The 24,987-nt window shown below is 38.6% G+C and overlaps 1 protein-coding gene across 1 annotated transcript; it reads right to left on the bottom strand.

Annotated features, from left to right (window-relative positions):
* Window positions 1-3,457: 3,457 nt before the first annotated feature.
* Window positions 3,458-24,366, bottom strand: LOC135698521 (LITAF domain-containing protein-like). Its single transcript, XM_065218531.1, has 3 exons — window positions 23,973-24,366; window positions 3,656-3,940; window positions 3,458-3,586 (listed from the first exon to the last, which is right to left on the bottom strand). The coding sequence occupies exons 2-3, from the start codon at window positions 3,937-3,939 to the stop codon at window positions 3,481-3,483; spliced, it is 390 nt and encodes a 129-aa protein (XP_065074603.1). The 5' UTR covers window position 3,940; window positions 23,973-24,366; the 3' UTR covers window positions 3,458-3,480.
* Window positions 24,367-24,987: the final 621 nt, after the last annotated feature.

Below are 24,987 nucleotides of genomic sequence, written 5' to 3'. Positions count from 1 at the left end.
CAACGAATACTCGTTTGTTGATATTTGCCAGTGGATTATCCAACCCAAAATGTCAAAATCAGGATCGCAGCAAAAATCAAATTCATTTTGAGCAAAATGATTTTTTTGTATATAGAGTTCTCTACCACCGTTAGTATTAGTGAGCAGTTTCACTTATACATGCGTTTTACTGGTTGAAAATAAAAAACAAACCGCTGTCAAGTCGAACACATTGACAGCTGATTTCGTGGTTGAAAATAATAAACAAATCGATTTTACACGAATACACTAGCAATGTTGTGTTAATGAGATCTTGCGTCGAGAAGTCAATTGCCCGAGCCTAAAACCTAGATACCTATTATCATCATTTCAGCATGAGGCAATAATGCAAAGATCAACACAACACGTTCTTCATGCAAAGCTATAGGGGGAATGGATGTAATGTCGACCTAAATGCCCCCAATTTGGGCCCATACATAAATTCAGCAATCGACTAAATTTTCAATAGCGACCAAAAATATCCATTAGTAGCGTCCCAATGACGCGTTCAACTAGATAAAATTGATAAATAGAATATTTTTAGCGATGGGCCCAATATTAGATCCATAGGCCAACATTAGAGCTATTTCCCCTATTTGTGTAAAATGAATTTAATTTAACCACTTCATTCGAGCAGCTAAAATGACGTTTACTACCACTCGAACTTTGAAATAAAACATTATTTTGAGATTTTTTATCTAGAACCTCAAGAAAAGTAACCAACATTTGTGCGTTTTATAAAAAAAATAGAAATTAGTTGGTCCAGTTTTGTGAAATCGCTGGTAGAAAGTCACGCCAAAACTGCTTGACAAAGTGGTTAATTGATCTTCAACAGTGTTCACTCGGCTGTCGACATAAACAGACCACTCTCGATGTGTGTTTTCGGTCGCTGCGTCGTCGACTTTGGAAAGCAACCATTTCGTGATGAGTGTGTGAGTGCTGACCACGTTTAGCGTCCACTGCTGCAGTGGATGCGCTTTGCCCCCCGTTGGTGATGCTACCATACAATGAAACCACTCGAAGCGGCTCCCGTTGTGATGGAGAAGGTTTATTGAGTGGCGGAAGATAAAATGTTTATTGTGTTGTGCCGTTTAACTTTATTTTTAAGATGTTGTGTTCGAGTTAATTCGACTGAGCCTTATCAAATAAATTAATAAACAAACAAAAATTGATCCTCAAAATCATCCCCACCAAGTTCAAGAAGAATATTAATATTGAACATCCAGCCACGAATAAAGAAAAACAAATCTCGCGTAACATTTGAAAAGGGCCTATCCTCGTTGATCGATTCTCTTCATCGACTCTCTCTTTGGTTTACCACGGCAACATAAATGAAATTCTCGCTAAGCTCGCAGCACAGTTCGACATAAGATGATATAAGCTTGCGCCTGAATCAACACACTGAATGGAAAATTCATTTGCAGTCGGGTTATTCGCGAAAGAGAAAATCGAGGAAGAGAATCGATCAACAAAGGCCCTTTTCTCGTGTTGCGCGAGAAATCAGTGCCAACATTTCAAAGGGGCGTAATTGTATTTGTAAACAATGGCTTTAGCCGTCGATTTCTCGCAAATAAAAGCTCACTCATGAAAATTAATTACACCAGCAGATAGAGGAATGTTTCCTCTACCAGCTAGCATTGTTAATTTGGAGGAGTGAGATTTTATTTGCGAGAAATCGACGGCTACAGCCATTGCACCAAAAAAAAAAGAGCTTGAACTCTGAACGATTGAATTTTAGGATGGGACTGATATGCGACTACCGTGTACTGCCCGATCCTCGCTCGACATCCATTCACCGCTAATTTTATCAAAATTTGTTGGAAAAGTTCCCAAAATGAGTTCAAAACATGTGTTTATCCGACTAATTCACTCGTTTAAGATGCCTGCTGATTAGGGTGTCCCAAAATTGCACTATGTCTGGAAATCTGGGGGCTCACCCTCCAAATGATACCCCTCACCATCTCTCTCCAAAGGGGGAGTTTGGTAAAGAGAGATGAAAAAACCGATTTGTACCTTCCTTAAAAGTTGTCCTAGCTCGCTATTCTAATATCTATATGCAATCTTCACACTGCCGTACTCTAACGGAACTATACACTCTATGCTTTCATCTACTCCATCTATCGTATAAAAATTACCACTGCAGTCTGTTATTTGAAATTAGCATCTTCAACTATATAAACCATATAATGCGTTTAATGGCCAGAAAAGATAGACAATTAAACAAGTAAATCTTTTCACTACGACATGAGCGGTGAATGGGGTCCCTGGTTATATGTACCAATACGTATCGAAATTAATTTAAGAGCATTGTTTTTGATGTTTTATATTTTATCCACAATCTTATGATTCTGACCTCCAAGCTGTGCAAAAATATGCTCAATAAGTTTTGGAAAAGTAATTTTACTAACGATCTGAACTTGCTTTTGCTCTAAAGTGAGCGGTGAACGGGTACCACACGGTACTTTGCTTAATAGAACAAACTGACATGATGTTATTTTTTCATTATCACACATTGAGATACTAATTGAGAGTGGATAGCGTTGTTATCTCAAACCTGACGAAAATCCATAGGTAGTGCATATGTGTTTGTTACGCCGTAAAAAAAAGCCAAAAGCGGACGCTGCATAGATTGACGAGAATATGTAAATTCCCGTAGATTGTACAACACCTCCTACATTTTTATTGGAAATCGAGCTTAACTTTATAGGAAAGCGCGATGCATTGTGAATGATAAATAAAGACTACTAGGAGATTCGGCACACACACACTTTCAACAAATAGATATACATTAAAATTATTTTTGGTTTATATTTAAATGTTACTGTTTTAAAACATGTCAACAATTACATAGCTACGATTATCAATATTATATGTATAGTCGGAAAAACTAATAAAAAAAAAAATAATAATAAGCCAAATGTCCTAAGAAGGAAATGCTTCGATGCGCACATTAATGGTTTTGTAAGTGGTTAAGTTTCTGATTGAATAATGTTTTTGCTAGATATGGTTCAAGCATTGAATTGAAGTTTTTTTTTCCCGTTCGACTAGTCAGGTATTACTAACAAAGGTTAATTATAATAACAATTAAAAACCTGGACCATGGTTTGAATCAACCCAAGTAAGGCAATAAATTTCATATTCGAATGTTTACACTTATAACGAGTACCTTCTGGCTGTGAATGTTTTAAACATACGCAAAACGGTGCTCTATGAGGAAAAATAAAAATTGTATCACGGTCGTGACGGCGGCGGGTAAAGGCGCTGACTATAACTACTTTCCATCCAATTAAATGACCGATTATTGACAAATCACATTCTGTCACTCTAATGAATGTGACATAATAGTGATACAAACATTCCTTATTTTATGCTTTCGTTTTGCCTAAGCCATTTACTGAATAATGTAGCTATATAGATGTGGCAGAGATTCAACCAGTAGTGTGGAATTCGACCATCCGTCGTTTATCGCCGATGCCGTCCGAGATAGGCCTTGCAGTGCGGGCAGGTATGATGTACGTCCATACATTCGTCGATGCAGCACGGAATCAGACAGCAACCAAGCCAGCAGCTGAAAAAGGTAGATAAGTCAGCGGTGTAATTCTTAAGCATCGCGTGATGAAGTTCTAAATCAACTTACCCGAAGAGTGCGATAAGAAAACCGGAAACGTATGCAATCAGACCCGGCGAGGTTGTGGTCTGGGAATTGATTTCGGCATGGCAGCTGGGACAGATCATGTGTGTGGATGCCGGTCCGACCGGGACGACGGTGGTAATGATGGTCGGTCCATTCTGCTGTGGAGCGTTCGGTATGAAGGGACTGGCAGGTGGAACGCCTCCCACGGCTTGTGCGTAGCTGGGTGGAGCCGATGGTGGTGGCACCACAAAACCGTAGGATGGCGGTGGAGCTTGTTGCTTGCTCATTCTGGAAGAGAAGTGGGAAAAAAAGTTATATTACGTTTATCATCGCCAATTTTGATGTACTAAAGGCCGAACACGAAAAAAAATCCGGACGAGAAAATCTTGTTGAGGTTTGAATATGCGTTTTATTTTACATATGTATTTGTAGGACCATTGTCGCAGTCTTCCTTCTTACCATAGACAATTGATGTTACTGCTGGAACCATGAACCAGCAAATCTATCAGGAGGAGTGGCTACGGAAGAGACTACTGTCTTTTCTGGTGCAACATGAGGTGGATTGCCTATTCTGGCCTGACTTGACAAGCTGCCACTACTCAAATTCCACCAAACAGTGATACAGCAAAAATGGCGTCACAGTCACAGGTTCCCAAACAGATGAATCCGGCCAATACCCCGGAACTAAGGCCAATTGAGGAATACTGGTCAATTGTGAAGCTCATACTGAAGAAAAAGGTTAGAACTGCAATTGACCTGTAGGATTTCAAGTAGAATTGGAATTTGGCAGCCAAACAAGTGGGAAAACCATCCAGATTGGATAACAGCGTGGATATATTCGTACTTGTGCGATCGTACCGTATAAGCTACGGTCAACGAGACTCGATCCCGCACTATCAACATCACGTCTGGTGTACCCCAAGGAAGCGTTCTGGGACAACACAAAACAATATTTTTACTCCATAAGGCATTATAACTCATAAAAAATAGGAAAGCTGACACTGCTTAATTTTTATTAAAGAAAAAATTATACTTTTAACCTTTTGTCCAAAGTTGACGAAATAAATAAATAAATTTAAGAAAACAAAACTGTATTCTAATATGTACTAGTCTACGTTGGTTGACGAAATAAATAAATAAACATATTCAACATTTTTAGCAATGACTTGTGTTTGCTACTTTCCTCGTTCAGACCATCATTCGCAGATGACCTCAAAATCTATTGTGTCAAATCTTCTCTACTGGAATGTACTGCCCTACAAGAAGATAATGATACTATGCTTCTTGGTCGCACTGCACTCTAAAAAAACTGAAAATTACACGAGCTTGAATTGACGTCATGTAATTCGATAAACGACTTAATTTTATGTGCACATAGACGCACTTCAAAAAAATAAAGGTCGAAATTTAGTAAAAAACACATCTAGATGTGAAATAGCACCTTATGACTGAATATCACATCAACTTCTGAAAAATATGTCATGCTTTTAAAATTAGGTGTCAAAAACCTAAAATTACATGACCGAAAACTGAAAAGTACACAGCAAAAAAATAATTTTGACATCACGCCACTTGCACTACAATCATGTCGAAAATATGGTGTAATATTACTTGCCTAAAAGGACAAAATTATCATTAATACAATGCATGAACTGACATTACGCTGCTTTTACTGCATTTGTTTATTTATGTGGTCATAAAAATTACATGAAATTTTCGACATGATTGTAGTGCATCCACTTTGATGTGATATCAAAATTATTTTTGTTGCTGTGTAAATTCATGACAGATTTTTATGTCCGAATAGGTGTAAAATTACATGATGCCTAACCTCGGTGACAACGCACCTGAAAGCAGTAAGTAAAGCTTCGATCTCAAATTCGGGAATTTTTCCCTGGAAAATCCTGGGAAAACATGAGGCAAATTTACTCATCGCTGAGTTCCTGCACTTTTGGCGATTATAAGTGAACTAAACTCAAATTTGGGTTGTTCTCATTCGCCGTGTAATTATCTTAAAAATGTCATGAATACCTACACTGAAAAAAGTTTTCACTTAGTTTCTATTAGGAACGCACATAGTATTTTTCCAAAAACAAAAACGATGATTTTTACCTGAATAACACAGCATTAGCATTAAAAATTCTATATGAGAAATCATATAGATTTCATTTGACACATAACGTTCATGTGATTTAGTGGTGCAATTTCCAATTATGGGATCACATGAAAGTTATGTGAAATTCACATGGATATTTTCCACTGGTTTTATGTGATTTATTTTATGAGTGTACTTTATTCATAACAGGTTTAATTGCCCTAGACAAAAAGATAACCCGTATAGTGACTGAAGATGGTGGATGTCTAATAACAACGAACCTTGCTTTGACGGTGTTTAAGGATAGTGTACTTATGATGTTAGACCCTCAAGAGTCATGGGCTCCCGTTGAAACTTTGCATCCGCCCTATGAAACACTCAACCAGCAAAAAGCTAAAGGTATGTATTATTTAAACTATTACACCACTAGTACTTAAGCTAACCAACTTGCCAATCCATTTCAAATTAATGCAAAAAATCACTTTTGTAAACAGTCAATGTTATTTAGGACCTTATGCATTGTTCAGCTTGTTTTGATGGTACACTGAAAAAAGTTTTCACTTAGTTTTTATTAGGAACGCACATAGTATTTTTCCAAAAACAAAAACGATGATTTTTACCTGAATATCACATAGCATTAAAAATTCTATAAGAGAAATCATATAGATTTCATTTGACACATAACGTTCATGTGATTTAGTGGTGCAATTCCCTAATAAAAAATAACCATAAACGAATGATAACCCAAATCATTGAACTATTCCATAAATGGTTTGGATGATACCCAGAACACGTCGTTAAGCAAATTAACCATACAATTTTTATTAGGGTTTCCAATTATGGGATCACATGAAAGTTATGTGAAATTCACATGGATATTTTCCACTGGTTATGTGATTTATTTTATGAGTGTACGTCCTTCATCAATTCGATTGAAATAATGATTTCAGGCTATTTTTAACTACACCGAAAATAGTTTTCATGTAGCTTCCATTGAAAACGCAAATGATTTTCATCCATAAACAAAATTAATGGAATTCATCTGAATTTCACATAACATTTATGCGACCACGTTAATTTTATATGATTTTTCATATGAATTTCATCGGCCTCATAATATTCATGTGATTTTGTGGTGGGATTTTTAGCTATGTGATTACATGAAAGCTATGTGAAATTCACATGGTTTTCATCCATTAGATGTGATATTTTTTTTGAGTGTACCAGGTAAAGGAAATTTGCACCTACCTGGTGGTAATGGTAGTTCTCCAAAACTTGCTCTTTATGTTCCGCTGGTCTTTAAACCCTAAACCACAGACGTAAACTATTCTTAGTTCGACTTTAATCGAATTTCCACTGAATCTACGGAATCTACTGATGCTGAATAATAAAATTATTATTCAGCGGGACAATAATAATATTATTCAGCACGGCAGTAAAATTTAAAAACTTATTATTCGGCTACTTTCTGCTCTTTCAACAACGTCAAAATTCCTCTTGCGATGCTACAAAAACAACTTTAGGCGATCTCCGGCGCGACTTCTAATAATCGATATTTCAAGAAGGACATTTCAAAAAGTCCTATCTGCTTTTTTTATATCTTTATTAAGGAGACTTTCAGCCGTTGGCTGGCTCGTCTCCGCTATGTGCTTTGATTGGTTCTCTACATCGACTTTCTCTTTTAATAAATCTCTTTGTGTCACATAGTTTGATAAAGGAGGTGCTTATCTCGCATCCAATGCGTCAAACACAACAGAAAAGTTTTTTCAGCTATTTAAGAAACGAAACGATTTAAACGAAAGAGAAAGTCGATGTGGAGTATCAATCAGGACAGACAGGAAATTTTGAAATGTTCAGCTGTAAAACCTTTCCCTGCACGCTATTTTAAAACTACCCAAATTTGGGTCGAATCCACCCAGATCTGTCAAAACTTTTTTCGATTTATTCACTTTAATAATGAGAAAGCGAAACGACGAACGTACACTTTTCACGCACTGCAACTGCCATGTACCCATTAATGGGTAAAAAAGGACCCATTTTTGATGACTATATGAGGCTGTCAAATAATGGGTGAAGTTCAATTTCAAATAATGGGTACTCTTTTACCCATTTCTCAGAGCGCTTCGGGCGAGAATAATGAGTACTTTTTTACTCATTAATGGGTGAAAAGCAACTTAGATAACATCTTCCAATCCTCGCTTCAGTCGCAAAGTGTCTTAACGATGTCGAATGGAAATTGCTCGTTTGAAAAGTAGGTATTTCTTATTTTATTTCTTTCTGCCCCCATCTAAAAATCAATCTGAAACTTGCAGGGACAGAACTAGCCGAATCAGCAAGGAGGTCCCAGGAGAGCTTTGGGAGCACCATTTCTTGCACGAACGATGGAAAGACCGCTGGATGGAAAATGGTGAAATAAAGATATAAATATAAAAACGTTTTGTATTCTTAACTATTCATTGTGGCTCTTTCAATGATCCATAAATCATACAAATTCTAAAAGAAAAATCCTGGTTTAAGGATTTCAAAATTGGGTACTTTGTACCCATTTTATAAAGCCAATTATTATTTAAAAATGGGTAAAAAAGTACCCCATGATTTGACGTACAAGGTCTTTACCCATTAATGGGTAAAGACGTTTTACCAATTAAATGAGTTTATCTACTTTACTTCGAAATGGGCACTTTTTCACCCATTAATGGGTACTTTCCAGTTACAGTGCGAGTTTCTCAGCGCTGTTACTTAAGGCAAACGACATCTCCATAGAAATTGGGTGACTTAAGTAACTACGAAAACTATTTTGATCGGAAGGTGATTACGTCAAAAAGCAATTTGACTGGTAAATAAATTTAAAAATGGGATGTGATCCTATTTTCGGACAGTATGTAGTGTAATAGCAGGAGCATCAATTGACACTGATAGCTCGACTTTGTTTACCTTTGTTTCTTTCGACGTAATGAAAATTTGCTCTTGAAATACAACACACGCTATTTCAAAACTACCCAAATTTGGGTAGAATCCACCCATATCTATCAAAACTGAACCTACCCAAAAGTGGGTAAACTATATTGGGAGTGACAAGTTGACAAATTAACAACGTCGATCGGATTCATGTCGATGTTGTTCATTTGTCAAATTGTAACTCCCAACACAGTTTACTCATATTTGGGAAGGTTCAGTTTTGACCGATCTGGGTGCATTCTACCCAAATTTGGGTAGTTTTGAAATAGCGTGTACCAAACAAGCAAAGTAAATAAACATTTTTGTTCCCAAAGCCAGTGAACTACAAGTATTGCATTCATTACTGACAAGTAATTTTAGATGAAAAACATTTCTTCGCTTTATTTACTACACGGTAAGAAAAAAGTACCAAACGGAAATTTCACATTTACCTACTTTTGACTAGTTTGTCTCCTTTTCTCCTTCTAATGTTGTCAAAAACGGAGAAGCAAAACCACCCAACAGGCAAATTTACTCATCGCTGAGTTCCTGCACTTTTGGCGATCATGAGTGAACTAAACTCAAATTTGGGTCGTTCTCATTCGCCGTGAACACTGCCTTCAGGTGCATCGTGCATCTTCAGCAGATCATGCTCAATGATATCTAGCATGGCCATTAGCAAGAATGCAGATCGCCTGTATGATTTTGAGACCCATATCATCCCACAGGGAAAGTTGGTGATAAATGCACATTGATGCTCACCGGTATTTAAAAGTTCGGTATCGTCCTGGGTAATTGTAATTTATTAATGTGAAGATTTGATGGGTGTGAAGAGATGCTCGAGGAAATCCTTGTGCTTGAGTTTGCGATCCTTGAGAGCTGAATTAGCGAGGCAACAACAGGTTGATACGATTCACTGATACTGAGTCGATCAACGTAAACTTGGTCTACTTTGATTCTCCGTCATCTGCTGCCACAGCACTCGGCAGAGGATCGTTGAATTACAAGCAGATTTTGATATTGACATGCGTGGCACGAAACCGCTAAATACGGGCATGCTTGCGACTAGTTTCTTTGTTTTCGTTGTGGATATCTTGGGCCGTTGAAGCATCCGAGATAACTGATGCTGGCCTGCCGGGGCCTCGAAAAGCATTAGGCGTGATCAGAGATGAACATCCCGGCAAAAGCGACAATTGGTTGCTCAGTCTCGGATAATGCTTAGCTGAATCTCAGCAAACAAATGAAATGTTTGCTGAGATCTCAGTACAACTTTTTTTGCCCAGATTTGCACAGCCGAGCTCGGTTGGAAAAAAAAGATTAAGATTTTCCACATAACTGAACTGATGTGCACTAGAGCCGGTGTATAATGAGTCATGCCAAGAGAAAAACAGTTGAACTCGCATCACGGTTTTCGAAAGATTCCCTTTTTTCACTTGGCAACAGACGACTTCTACATCAACTTCAAATGACTTCTAGCGAGAAAAAAAAAATAGCGACTGTAGTAAATCATTTTATCAGTGATTTTGTCAAATTACCTTAACAAAAAATGGTAGAAATCCTCATTACTGATCATTACAAAACGTATCCCATGTCAATTTAGTGCTCACTGCGTGTTTATGATCATTTCTTCTATTATATTTTATAAATATATATTTTTATGCTATACCATCGTAACGTTTGTTTAGTTGGCGTAGAGTTGGCTTCACTCTTGGCGTAACTCATTATACACCGACTCTAATGTGCACCTACAATATTTACAGGCAAAAATCCGGAAGATCATAACCACTAAGATACTATTCTAATTTTCGATTTTTCTCAAAAAAAAAAATATTCGTGAACACCAGCAGGATCCTTGCAAAAACGATACAGAATTAAATTTTACAACTGTACATCAAGTTTTGGAGCATCTCAGATTAATCAATTTATCAGGAAAAGCAAAAAAGTGTTCCATTTCCTATTAAATTACTGCTCAAAACATTCTTTTTGATGTACTCTTATTTACCACCAGAGGTTGAATCGATCGTTTAATTTCTATTCAAAAGGCGTATAAACTCTAGCTGTAGGAAAAAAAAAATTAATAAAATATTAATCCCTTCGACTCATTCTGTCGGATAATAACAGACTATCACAGACTACGAACAATGCATGTAAATGATCATGAAAACACTTCATTACAGCTAACAGGTGCATCTAATTGATAGGTTCAAGACGTTCAAGACACAAACCTACGGGAAGTATGATTTCTTATAAAATTCTTCATCAACTGCTTCAATCAATAACTCACCAATAACCTGCCTTTTGACCGATTTTACTTTTCCTCACAGCAACCGAACTACAACGGTACAGACCTGTTGATTGACGCAATGTTGTCCAATAAACTGAGCAAGCACGTATCTAAATTGCAACACAAAATTATTGCCGGAGTGAGTAAGCAGCTATCGATTTTCCCATAGTCAATTCACTCTGTTTTCCCACTTTCTCGACGATTAGCTGACTGAATATGAGTGACCTTCGCATGGAGCAGCACCACAACACATGTGTCCAACGACACTTGACCAACCACACTATTTTCCGTGCATGGAGGGCGTCCCCTGGGCTGGATCGCATAATGCGAGGGCGAGCCATGTTAAATGGAGTGAGGTGGCATTTCCATGTCACATTATAAGCTCTAGTCGCTCACAACCTCCAATCTTTGGATAGATATAATAATCATTCATTATTGTACAAAAGAAGATACCGCCGCTTATTGAGATACTATTAATAGACATTCGTATTCGGTTTCCGAATCAAGCCTTGAAGTGAAATTTCAAGATCGTTCAAGTTGGAAAATTCAGTCAGCTTCACCTTACACTGAACCACAGAAGGGTTGTTTTATCGGCTCATTGAAAGAAATAAATATTCACGCGCCAGACAAAAACCTGAGCGGGAAATCTCCGGCAGAGGCAGGAATGCAGTAAGACATACATATTTAGCAAGCATTGACCGGCACACAGAGGACTAACTAGGACAAAAACCTGGCCAAAATTATTTAATACTGTGTTGAGTGATCTTAGACATTGAAGCAATGTAAAAAGTATTAATAACTGATATTGAGTTAAATAATATTTGTTTGATAACATTTGCCTAAAATTGTAGAAAACAAGAAAGTTTTCAAAAGGCTTGCAAATGCCGATCCGGCGAGTCCGGATGAGTTCCCTATTAAACAAATACCATAAACGAACTGTATCCCGGATGGGGAAACTATCCCACAAATGGTTTGGATGATACCCCGAACACGTCGTTAAGCTCTCTTTTATGGTTATCTCTTGAAAGTACACGTGTTTCAGTGGTGGAAGTTTAGTCTCTATACGTGCAGTATTAAAACAGTTGTAGCATAGAGGTAACTCTATTTAAGACTAGAAGGTCCCGAAATAACGTGCTCAACTTTTTGGCTCAGCTCTGGTACTCTCTTCGGTCTCAAGCTAATCGATTCACCCCACGAAACATAGGAAAAACCAATAACCCCTCATTTTAGCTGTCAAACTTTCATAGCGAATCAAAACAAACATTGCGTAGTACTAGAATTTCGACTGGAATGGAGTACGTTAATCGTTTGCTTGGGACCAATAGGCTAGTCAAGTAGTGAGCCAATTTAAAATCGTTAGTTTCGTATTGATTGTTGGTTGTAGGGTAATGCATTTTTGATGGACTTTTAGGCGAATCCAATAGAAACTAAGCGATTGTTTCAACCTCTGGCGGTGAATAGGGGAACCCTCAAAAGAGTCATGAGGGTGGAATTTTTCACCGTGAAGCATAGGAAGTGGAAAACATTTTCACTAGAGTCGGTGTATCATGAGTCACGCCAAGAGAAAAACAGTTGAACTCGCATCACGGTTTTCGAAAGATTCCCTTTTTTCACTTGGCAACAGAGGACTTCTACATCAACTTCAAATGACTTCTAGCGAGAAAAAAAAAATAGCGACTGTAGTAAATCATTATATGAGTGATTTTGTCGAATTAACTTAACAAAAAATGGTAGAAATTCTCATTACTGATCATTACAAAACGTATCCCATGACAATTTAATGCTCACTGCGTGTTTATGATCATTTCTTCGATTATATTTTATATTTTATTGGAATAGGCATTTTTAATAGAAACTAAACGATCGATTCAACCTCTGGTGGTGAATAGGAGAACGCCAAAAAGAGTGTTGTGAGCATAATTTTTTGCCTTGAGACATAGGAAGCGGACCACTTTTTTACTTTTCCTGATAAATTGATTCATCTGAGATGCTGCAAAACTTAATCTACAGTTGAAAAATTTAATTCTGTAACGTTTTTGAAAAGATCCTGCTTGTGTTCAGCAATATATTTGTTGAGAAAAATGGAAAATTAGAAAAATGCCTTAGTGGTTATTATCTTCCGGATTTCTTGTGTGTGAATAGTTAAAGCATAGAGGTTAAAGTGCAAATCAGTTCAGATTTGTGGAAAATCGTACAATAAGACAATTACCGATGGAAATCGGCAAGATTTTGAATGAAAAATGCTGTTATTTGCGTTGGGGAAAATACTTATTCTGATGTAAACAAACGGTTTGGTTGACGTTTCTTCTCGAACTCGCGTGGCGCACTCTATACGTTGGTGGTGCATTAAAAAGGCGTATACCTTTCGTGGACCTTTCATAGCATCGTAATGTTTGTTTACTTTGCCCGATAGGTAGCTGGTTTGACAGTTCAATAGGTAGTTCATTATACACCGACTCTATTTTCACCTTTCTTGATTAATTTATCCACCGCATGTGCTTGAAATCATCATCCACGTGGAATATTTTATTTTCTGTATCAGGCAAGGGGCAAGACAGCTCCTAATCATGAGTAATTTCAGAGTTGCTTTTGAGGCACCTCGAGTAACTCACATTGCTCAGTGAGCAAGATCGCTGTCATTTGCTTTCTCACTTTTCGCATCACAGCAACATTTGAAGGTGCACCTTCATGTGAAGCCAAAAAGCTGCTGTCAAATAAAATAACAATAAAAGCGGAACTCGGAGACACTTAAATCATGTCAGTTTAAAAACCTTCGTTCGAGCCTTACCAACCGTGAACGTGAAAGAAACCTGTTGCAACCTTACACTTATGACGGTCGAATGCTTATCTGGTTGATGTGGTAGAAAAACCCGATCTGCCTGACCAAATACTCAAAATCGATACTCGTCGAAGTAATCCCGTGCTATCGCTTAACAAACTGCCGTTGGATGGAACTGCGAACCGAGCTTTGAATTACCACGGCGCCGTTCTGCTGACGGGGGACATCCATCCTCGCTTTTCGTGATTTTGTTGAGCCTTCCGGATGGCCGTGATTCGGTCCCGTACACCACGGAGATTTTGCTGCGGCCGTCGACCGAAGTCTCCAGGAAAAAGTCGACGAAGAGAATCTGTCAGCTTGATTTGTGCTTCGTCTTCCTGACGGGTTTTCACTTCGGTTTCGTCCGGTTGATCGTTAATGGGTTTGAAGTTCAAACGAGGATCGCACTCACCGGAAACAGCAGCAACTTCATCGTCATCCTCCTCTTCGGCTTCGGCAGTGGCAGCGGCTGCACTGATGCTCTGGCTGAACATTCCACGGGGTAATGGTTTGTAGCGTTGCCTTCGGAGCTGGAATTGGGTGTTAATGGGTTGTTGCCCCACCGGGAGATATTTTCTATACCGAAAACTGTGGCGGCGGGTGCCGTTGGAGGGGCCATGGTTGAAATATTACTCACTACTCTATGTTTGCCATGGTGCCAACAGGAATGGTAGTCGAAAGGGGATCGGAGTTAGTTATCATCACATTGACTGGTAATGCCTTTTCCAATAGGGCTGCTGTTACGACTGGAGAAATCTAAGATGATTCGATCACTGCATTAGAGGTGGAATTTCAGATGTTTAAAAGAATATTTGAGAGCGTTTTTGATCAGAAATGATCCTTTCGGAGTGACGACTGGGACAGGTTGCTGAGGAGAAAGCACAACCCTTAACGCTGGTTGGAAGTGTAGGTTGTTATTGGTAGTAAGCAGGCACCGGCACAGGTTCTTCCAAAATATTCCAGTTATTCGAAAGGCTCAGGATACACTTGGGATTACTTTATTTACTAACAAAACTGACGTCTAATATGAGACGTGTATGCTTAAAAAGAGTAAACGGAGTAGGCAGAGAAAATATTAAGGTACATTGAGTTACTCGCTGCAAAAAAGCAACTCAGAGTAAACCTGTCTCACCCCTTGGTATCAGGTTTGCAGATCAGGCTGGTGCTTCCATATATTATTTTATGAGAAAAATTAAGATTTATAAAATTGTCCCAGTGGATATGATCTTCCGGATTTTTAATGTGTGGTTATTTCAGCTGTAAATCAGTTCAGATCTGTAGATAATCGAAAAATAAGACCACTCCCGATGGAAGTTCGCAAGTTGTGCAATAAAATGAACATTATTTTGAGTTTTGAAAATCGTCATTATGATGTAAACAAATGGATTGGATGACATTTCCTCGCAAAGTTGGCTAGCGCACTCTACATTGAGGCTCCTTTCATGCCTATCCAAAAATGAATCATGGTTCGACCTATTTTTACAAGCGCTAATTTGGTCCATATGTTTTAAGAAACTTGAGCTTTTTTAATGCATTCAAAGTGTTTTTATGTTACTTCATTCGTGTAGCAATTTTCAGAGTTGGTTGGTCCCTTTTTATAAGAATTTTTCAAATAATTTCGGTGCAATACTAATAAAAGCTGTAAACTTCATGTTAGCAGACTATAAGTAGTATGGTATCATCACAGAGGTAACTCTAAGACCAGAAGGTCCCGAAGAAACGGGCTCAACTTTTAGGGTCAGCTCTGGTACTATCTTCGGTCCCAAGCAAATCGATGCACCCCTCGAAACAAAGGAAAATCCACGAACCCCTCTTTTTATCTGTCAAACTTTCATAGCGAATCAAAACAAACTTAGTGTAGTTCTAGAATTTCGACTAAAATGGGGTACGTTAATCGATTTGCTTGGGACCAATAGGCTAGTCAAGTAGTGAGCCAATTTAAATTCGTTAGTTTCGAATTGATTGTTGGTAAGACCAAGTTGTTGCGTGATTTCCTACGCACAAAGCAGATTTCAATCGGTGTTATCTCGTCGCGTTAGCCGTTAGCTCAGAACAAAATTTAAAAAAATATGATTTTCTGTTTACTCTCCTAGCCATAACTTTCTTAACATAGGTCATAGAAAAAATAGATTATTTCTCATGTGATTTAAGGCATCGCATGATGGATTTTTATCCAAGTCTGAAAATAACCACTTTGATCCCGGATATTGACTGGATGTGGCCAGCGTGATCCTGGCTATTCCTATTAACTGCCACCTGTTGAATTTTATTGCGATTAAAGGTATCACATGATGGTTTTTGATCATAGTCAGACACTGGTTACTTCTCCAGGTGGTATCGAAGCATAGCCAGGTGTGGACAATGTGGCTCTGGACTTCTAAAAGCCACTGAATTAGTTTATGAATTCTAATGTGATTTGAGGTGTCACATGATGAGTTTTACTGTCCATCTTATGTCCATATGTTATATTCATTGAAAAGACACGGCAGTGTGGAAATGACATATATAGGCCCAAACGATTTAACTATTTCTATACAGAGCTGGAAAAAGGGCCTATCTGCTTTAATCGATAGATTTCGTCAGTGAGCATGCATAAGGGCGTAAACGTGATAATCGATGCTCTTCGTCGATTTTCTCTTTTGTTAATAACTCGCTAGAATTAACGTTTCTCGGTGCGTTTGCTGTTGCTTTTGATAGCCAAATTAACCTGTTACAACTCTGCATTTAACAAATTCTAGAAAATTGTTTCGCTTAGCTGTAGCAATGCAAAGACAAAATCGATGAAGAGAATCGATCATCACGTTAACACCCTTATTTTTTTTTCCTTTATTTAACGTCGGTCTCTGTTCCGCAATCTAGTGCCAATCACCGACGGACATCGATTGCCATCCATTGACGACAATCGAATGTGCAAGAAGGCAGCTTCCACACCTGCGTACACTCAAAAAATTCCACACGTTTGATCGAAGTGTTTAAACACTTGATTTTTTAAATGCACAATCACATTTACTTTAAGTGTATTTCACCTTAGTTCAATGTGTTATACACGTTCATTTCTAGTGTTTCAAACTTTGAAAAGTTGAAAATCTTTCACTATCTATTCAAGTGTATTCACATTGAATCACACTACTGTTCAAAACAGATGGATTTAAAGTGTTTTGCATTTCAATACGATGTGAATTGCTTGCTCAAAAAGGTAAACATCGTGGTGACTTTATCCTATCAACCCGCCTCATATATGAGAACAACAACCGTGGCACAGTGAGATCGAACGAAGACTCCGACAGCAGCACACCCCAACAGTCCATGATCGAATCCCAAACAGACCCATTAAAAAGATATGTGAAAGCTCTGGCCTCCGAAATTTGTTTATATATTTGTCGATTCATTTTTAGAGTCGATAAAGTAGAATATTGTAGAATATTGAACTATGATGTGCAAAGCTATTGATATCACCATATGAGGCACATAGAATCCGAGTGTGTCACAATTCAAATCCATAGTGTTCAGGCATGGTTCAAAGCATAAGATTCACACATAAAATGGATGTGTTTCACAATAAGCGCAAAATTAAGTGTGAGACACATGATGATGACGTGTGCAATTTTTTGAGTGTAGGATATCGCACCCATTCACAACACACATGGGCCGGGACCAACGGCTTTACTTCCCTTCCGAAGGAAGACGTGACCAGAGACCGACCTCGGCTGGGATTGAACCCAGACCCATTGGGGTGTTAGAAAGCAGTCACGCTTACCACTACACCACCGGCGCCGGCTACCCTAATAAAATTGTTATGGTTATTTTGCTTAACGACGTGTTCTGGGTATCTTCCAAACCATTAGTGGAAAAGTTCAATTATTTGGGTTATCGTTCGTTTATGGTTATTTTTTATTAGGGTAACGCCCTTATGCATGCTCACTGTCGATTTATATTTATGCGATGAAGCAAGTGACAGCTTTGCGCTGCACACTAAAAATGATATCAGTATAAACTGGCATAATTTAGACATATCCAAGATTATCGATTAAAAGTGAATGCAATCGGATGTTATTTGCTAGCGCCTGTTATTATTCATTATCGTGTTTATCCGTCATTTATCGTACTTAAGAGACAAATTTAATCGAAATCTATTAAATAACATGTAGGATGGATAAGTTACGCTACCGGCGCATAGAAATCCTACAAACAAGTATTTTCTTATTTTGGCCAGGTTTTTGATCCGGTTACTCCTGTGTGCGGCGGCTGGAGAGGATTGGAAAACAAACAAACACTTCCATTGGAGAAAGAAATTGCATCAACGTCAACAGGCCCGACTCCGACTGGCTGCCGTCATATTGAAACAGCAAACGCGAACAAATTTGCCGTAATTAGATAATTGAAAACAAGCCATACGTGTTGGTACAAGATGAGCGGCGACGGCTGGGACTGAATCGTTGCATGATTTTAAACACACCCGAGCACGGCAACAACAAAATCAAGCTCAAAACAGTCCTTAGAAGATGCATGCATCTTAGGAACCGTCGGTTGCATTACAATGTGATTTGTTTTGTAGAAATGTAATCAACTAATCTATAACAATCGATTGGGAAAATCTGTACTTTATGTTTGCGATTAGCCACTTGATAGTGCAAATGACGTATTCGACACCCAGTGAATGTTTTCAGCAACCAAAATTTAAACGTTAATTTCACTGTATTTTTTCACCAAAACATTTCGTTGAACGGTCATGCTGAATTTCGGAAAATTATTTCTCAACACTTGCGAAAAAGCTGGTCTGAAAATTATAGCAATTTCAGGCATTGCTTGGTTACCTCCAGGGAAGAAGAACATACTTGTTATCTTGTTATATTCAGCTAAAGTTGGAGGCGAACCAGCCCCAGGCTGAAAGCCTCTCTAATAAAGATAAATTAATTAATTAATTATTCAGCTAAAAAATCGCTCCTTCAGCTTTTATTCAGTTTAAATTGCTTGCTGGGAATGGCTTCTTTTCTTCTAGGGTTTTAACACTTCTGTACCGAGCGTTTTGCCGGATCTCAACTTAGTGCTCTACTAGCACTTCCACAGTTATTAATTGAAATCTTTATATGCCAACCAATGCATAACTTTGTACATTGTGTGGTTATGCACTCATGATGATCTATACCCAGGAAATTCGAGAAAGTGTTAATTTCAAAAGATTTCCTCGAACGAACCGGGAATCGAACCCGCCGCTTCGGGCTTAGTAATACCATAGAGGTAACTCTAAGACCAGAAGGTCCCGGAGAAACGTGCTCAACTTTTTGGCTCAGCTCTGGTATTATCTTCGGTTTGAAGCTAATCGATGCACCCCTCGAAACATGGGAAAATCCACGAACCCCTAATTTTATCTGTCAATCTTTCATAGCGAATCAGCACATAATGGGGTACGTTAATCAGTTTACTTGGGACCAATAGGATTGTCAAGAAGTGAGCCAATTTTATATCGTTAGTTTCCACCGGTTGGTAATACCGTGCCTTTACTGACATAAGAATTTCATAAGAAATAATGTTGACAAAAAATAATAAATCGGAACAGACTAGAACCGAACCATGGACGTTGAGATTACGGAGGTAGGGTCCAGGTGTGGGAGCTGCCTCCCTGGCGTCGGTAGCATTGGTGCTCAGCACGGAAGCCCGGATTTCAGGTGAAATTGGACACTGATTTCCGAGATTTGAGTGATTGAAAATTCGAAGTGGAAGTGCATGTATAGCCTACGTAGCGGTCATTTGTGGACTCAACAAGGAATCACCTTAATGCTGCCTACATATCGGTCGCTTGGTGTAGGAAACGATTGTATCCGTTATCAAGTGCAAGAAACCGCCGAAGTACTTTAATTGTATTTGAACCGCTGACACTCGACTAGGTAATGGTTTTACGCCGTCTTTTCCGATGAGGTAACCGATTAATTCGACTTCTGGTTGTTCAAATTTACATTTAGGTAGGTTTATGACAAGGCCGTTTGATCGAAGTCGGTCGAACAGTATTCGCATGTGCTGATGGTGTTCTTCAAGTCAAGCCGAAGCAACGCATACATCGTCGATAAAGACGACAACAGAATCGAGGTCTCCGAAAAGCCTATGCATGATTCTTTGGAATGTTTGACCTACATTACAATGGCCAAACTGCATCCTAGTAAATTCAAATAGACCGAATGGAGTTATAACGGCCGTTTTAGATTCGTCTTCTTCCTCCTTAGTGGAGGGCGTTTAGGAAGTCATGAATGTGCGGGACCGGATACCTTCCCGGAACAGTGACATGGTTTAGCTTGCGATAATATCCAACAAAGTGCAGTTGTCCAGACTTTTTTTGCACGCAATGTAACGCGCTTGCCCAACTGCTACTACAACGACGAAAAATGTCAAGATCCATCATCATTTGGAATTCCTTCTCAGCGAGTGACAGCTTATCTGGCTTTACAAGCGGTGGGTGGTCCTCTCGTTACTATGAAAGAGTAATATCATAGAGGTAACTCTAAGACAAGAAGGTCCCGAAGGAACGTGCTCAACTTTTTGGCTCAGCTCTGGTACTCTCTTCGGTCCCAAGCTAATCGATTCACCCCTCGAAACATAGGAAAAACCAATAACCCCTCATTTTATCTGTCAAACTTTCATGGCGAATCAAAACAAACATTGTGTAGTAGTAGAATTTCGACTAGAATGGGGTACGTTAATCGTTTGCTTGGAACCAATAGGCTAGTCAAGTAGTGAGCCAACTTAAAATCGTTAGTTTCGTATTGATTGTTGGTAATATCTTGACGAACTTCTGCGTGCAACGTCCATGGACGTGTTATAATCTGGAACTCCTCAACCAAATGCCGGAACGGATGATCGTAACTGATGGTTGAAACGTGGATTTGAGTTTTGTTATCCCTTCGATGATGCCACGGTGCCTGAAATCAACCATCAGCTTGAATTAAGACAGGAATTCAGCACCGATAATAGCTATACTAACGTCTGCGACAAGGAAATTCCAAGAAAATCTCCTGCGGAGTCCAAGATCTACACACCAAAAAATAAATTTTAATATTACATCCAAGAGGATGCACTTCAATCATGTCGAAAATATCATGTAATTTTCTATGGCCAAAAAATAAACAAATGCAGTAAAACCAGCGTAATGTAAGTTCATGCACTGTATTAATTGGTAATTTTGTCATTTTTGGCAAGTAATATTACACCACATTTGCAACATGATTTAAGTGCATCCACTTTGATGTGATGTTAAAATTTATTTTTTTGCTGTGTACGTTCAGGAAACATGTGTCGAAAGTTTTGATGTTTGAGCTATTTTCGGCATGCAGTAGAAACGGAATCGGTTGCTTGGTTCTATCAACAATCAATACGAAACTATCGATTTGAAATTGGCTCACTACTTGACTAGCCTATTGGTCCCAAGCAAATCGATTAACGTACCCGATTGTAGTCAGAATTCTAGTATTACACAATATTTGTTTTGATTCGCTATGAAAGTTTGACAGATAAAATGAGGGGTTATTGGATTTTCCTATGTTTCGAGGGGTGAATCGATTAGCTTGGGACTGAAGATAGTACCAGAGCTGAGCCAAAAAGTTGAGCACATTTCGTCGGGACCTTCCGGTCTTAGAGTTACCTCTATGGTTCTATCTCTTCTGGTAATAGGTAGGATTGAAACATCCGATCCAGTATCGACTTTGAAACGAACGTTTTTAGTTCTGCCGAAGTGGAGGCGAACCTGCCCAAGGCTGAAAGCCTCATTAATAAAGTTAAATAATAATAATAATAGTTCTGCCGAAAACGGATAAGCGGCGGCTTTTCTTATTCGTGCCCACCCCCGCCGTGAAAGATGGACTTCTGTCTAGTCTTTTGGCGATTTTTTAAGACACATGGCTCACGACACTGGCGAGCATTACACCGTACTTTTTGTGATACCCGCAAATTGGGTCATTGGTACACTGTCGTACGCGAGACGACGGTCGGATTCTTTCGTTCTTGTCTCTTTCAGATGCCTTGAATTTCTGGATTTTCACCGTGAGATAGACGATTTGGCGATAGGCGAACTTGGCCAGTGTGCCGTCTTGGATCGTCAACACCGCCACTGCACAAACACCATTTCCATTAGTCAATCATCAACATTGAGCCCAGCCACCAGATCCTCTATCCGGGCTAATAGGTGCGTCGGCTTCATGTCACCAAGATCGCAGGAGTTTAACAATTTCTCCATTTTTGCTTGTGCTGATCGACAGGTACTTGTCGTTTTCCGGTGGATTTGCAACCAAATCCAATTTGTGGCACAACACGCTCTGGTCCACTTTGGCGATTATGTAGTAAAATTTGGGTTTCAGCTTGAGCGAACCACAAACACGGACCTACCTTCTACCTTTTGGCAAATTTATATTGCTGATTATTCATAAAATGTATAAGTTAACTAATAAGCAGACGCCTTGCAAAAAGTTAATGAAGATCATGTGTCCAATGAAATGTATAAGCGGTCACACATACTCTTTATGCATTCTTATATGACTTATGTGGTTTGTCTTATGGAATGTATAAGGCTGATGTTTTGGCAAAAATGCATAAGTAAAACAGATGAATAAAATAATTGATTTTCGTTTCGTGTAGTCAGATTGCTCTTATTAGGGTGGCCCTTCACTGTCTATATTACTCTCTCATAAACGTATTTGAGGCACCAAGCTCTAGACCCCTTCAAACGATATATCCACCTTATGATGTGGTTCTCAAAACAATTTTATTTTCTGTTAAACGGTGTGAAGGCTGAGCAATTGCGAAGTCACACTAATTCAATGTTAGTGGGTTATCTAATTTTCTCTCGCAGATTGGGCCTGTGACTGATCATCTATCATCTCTTATCATTATTGCTTATGAATTCATATTTTTGCAGCCATCGGTATTCTCTATGGATGGGTTTTAAACCTGTACATCGTTTGTTATCAATGTATTTTTTTTGACCAACTCATTAGGTTTTTTATATGATTTTGTCTATGTCTCCCAGTATCAAAGATTTGGAATGGAAGCAAGTATTGTAATCAGATTTGAGCAAAACTCACACCCATACCTTTGTCGGAAACAGGAAAAATGGTTGATAGATCCATACCTAAAGATTGCAAAGTTCTAAACACATATAGCTGAAAATTGAAAATTAGTTTAACTCAGAAGAACCATAATCTGGATTAATTAAACAATAACATAAATTATGAAACCATTTAATAAAGCACTACAGGTCGGACTCGATTATCTGCCGTTTCTTTCTTCACTTCCATGGGTTATTTATCGCAAATAATAGCTCAATCATTTGAATCAACATTACCAAAATATTGGGAATTGTCTTATTTGTCAGATGGTGCTGTTACTCTGTGTGAATCAATAGACGTTTGCCAGAAATCGCCGATCGAAGTGAAAAAGTGCCGGTCATAGAGTCCAAATCTGACAAACAGAGTTGATGGTCACCTTTTTTGAGGCAGATGTACTGTTGACAAATTAATCTTACTGTGATGAGATATCCCATTTACATACAAACAGCAGCAATGTCACGGACACTTCTCGAAATTATCAATGCATATTTTCAAATATTTTAGTCACTTGATAAATAGAAGTTTCACCCGATAAGAATCCGTATTATCGTCACCTTTTCAACAGCGGAATGAAAATTTTTGTTGGAAATTTATGGAATCCGATTATTCTGAGGCTGTGTAGCTGGGCTGGTTTCACGCTGATTCAGTTTATTTTGATTCTCATTTTTCATCAGTTTCACTAACAACACGTACAATCTGCTCCATACTCGTAACTAGAAATCTCTAAAAAAGCAATTGCCAAGCAAAGAGTAATGAGCACTAACCCAAACATTGTACAGCGACCAGATGTTTCATGGCTATTCTTGCGATTTAAGCCAAACGATGCTGCTAGTGTATTTATTCGCAATCATCCTCACCCACTCGCATAAACATCGCTCGCACATCAAACAGAAACGTAGAAGAGGCAACTGAAAATTTGCACATAGATGCGATTGACGTAATTTTTTCCGATTCGAAACGCAGGCAAGGAATTTTAAACGGGTCATCCCTCTACTTTACGGTCACTCCGTATTGATTAGCCTTTTGTCATCCTAATTACAGGCATGATCAATCTTCATCCACCATTTCACAACAAATGGAAAAGTTACACTACTCACATAAAATTTGTCCCCTTTCTACGTTGGCGTCGAACGAATCAGGCTCTTTTCCAATGGCGAATTATCCTACCCGGATGTGCACTACACGATGATGGCAAAATCTCTATCAGAAAGTTTCTTCACGTCCAAACTCTGCAAACGGGGATTCCCACGAATCGCTGTGCGAAAAACTTTGCCACTCCAAAACACCACACTCAACAGCAAAAGTTCATATGAATATTTTTTTTTTGCTCACAATTTGAACTTGGCGTTCTTCTGATTTCTCCTGTACGCGTTTGTGTATGACTTCATCTGATTATATTTTTAGCTTGCCTGTCTCACGACCACAGCAACTCTAGCGCCGTCAGTGATATTGTTCTATCGCTTTGGTAGAATCCTTCCTTGTCGTTTGTGGTTGATTCGTCTACCCACTCTGTCACTCGATTTGAATTACTGAGTGTCAGCTGTCAGTAGAAGATGACGTTTTGCAAAATGCGGGTGTATTGGCGTCTTGCCGTGAAACTTTAGCGAGCTTTCGCCACCTACATTTCGAAGTGAGAACTATTAGACGGACGAGGGATGCCAAATTATCCAAGTAAAACAGGCGAATTTCGGGGAAAATCTCTCCATAACGAAAACATGAACGAAAAATAGTTTGTTTATTTAGGTCTATGTCTGGTTTTTGCGCTCAGGTCAGTATAGCATAGCATAGAGTTGTAGCATATGCGCTAATGGAATTACGTCCACCTTTATATTTTTTAACCTGAATTTGAATGCGTTGCGAGGTGGAAGTTTGTAACGTAAATTAGGAGAGAGTGAAGTTGATAAATGCAGGAAAGAATCTAGTTTTTAAATGTTGTCCCATTCTCACCTACACTTTAAATGAGGAAATTTTACTACTTAAGGATCATTTTTACACTCAAAACATTCCACACGTCATCATCATGTGTCTCACACTTAGTTTTGCGCTTATTGTGAAACACATTCATTTCATGTGTGAATCTTATGCTATGTATCATGCCTGAACACTATGGAT

The sequence above is a fragment of the Ochlerotatus camptorhynchus genome, unplaced genomic scaffold (assembly GCF_037179485.1).
Source record: "Ochlerotatus camptorhynchus isolate MF236.1 unplaced genomic scaffold, CSIRO-AGI_Acam_v1.1 ptg000089l, whole genome shotgun sequence".
In the NCBI taxonomy this organism is placed as follows: domain Eukaryota; kingdom Metazoa; phylum Arthropoda; class Insecta; order Diptera; family Culicidae; genus Ochlerotatus; species Ochlerotatus camptorhynchus.
This window is presented reverse-complemented; position numbering and strand designations above follow the sequence as displayed.

What these genes read in the sequence shown, in the direction of transcription:
- LOC135698521 (XM_065218531.1), bottom strand. Translation starts at nt 3,939, where the DNA reads ATGAGCAAGCAACAAGCTCCACCGCCATCCTACGGTTTTGTGGTGCCA. An exon ending in TTTCTTATCGCACTCTTCGG is followed by an intron (nt 3,587 to 3,655) that starts GTAAGTTGATTT and finishes TACCTTTTTCAG; the next exon opens with CTGCTGGCTTGGTTGCTGTC.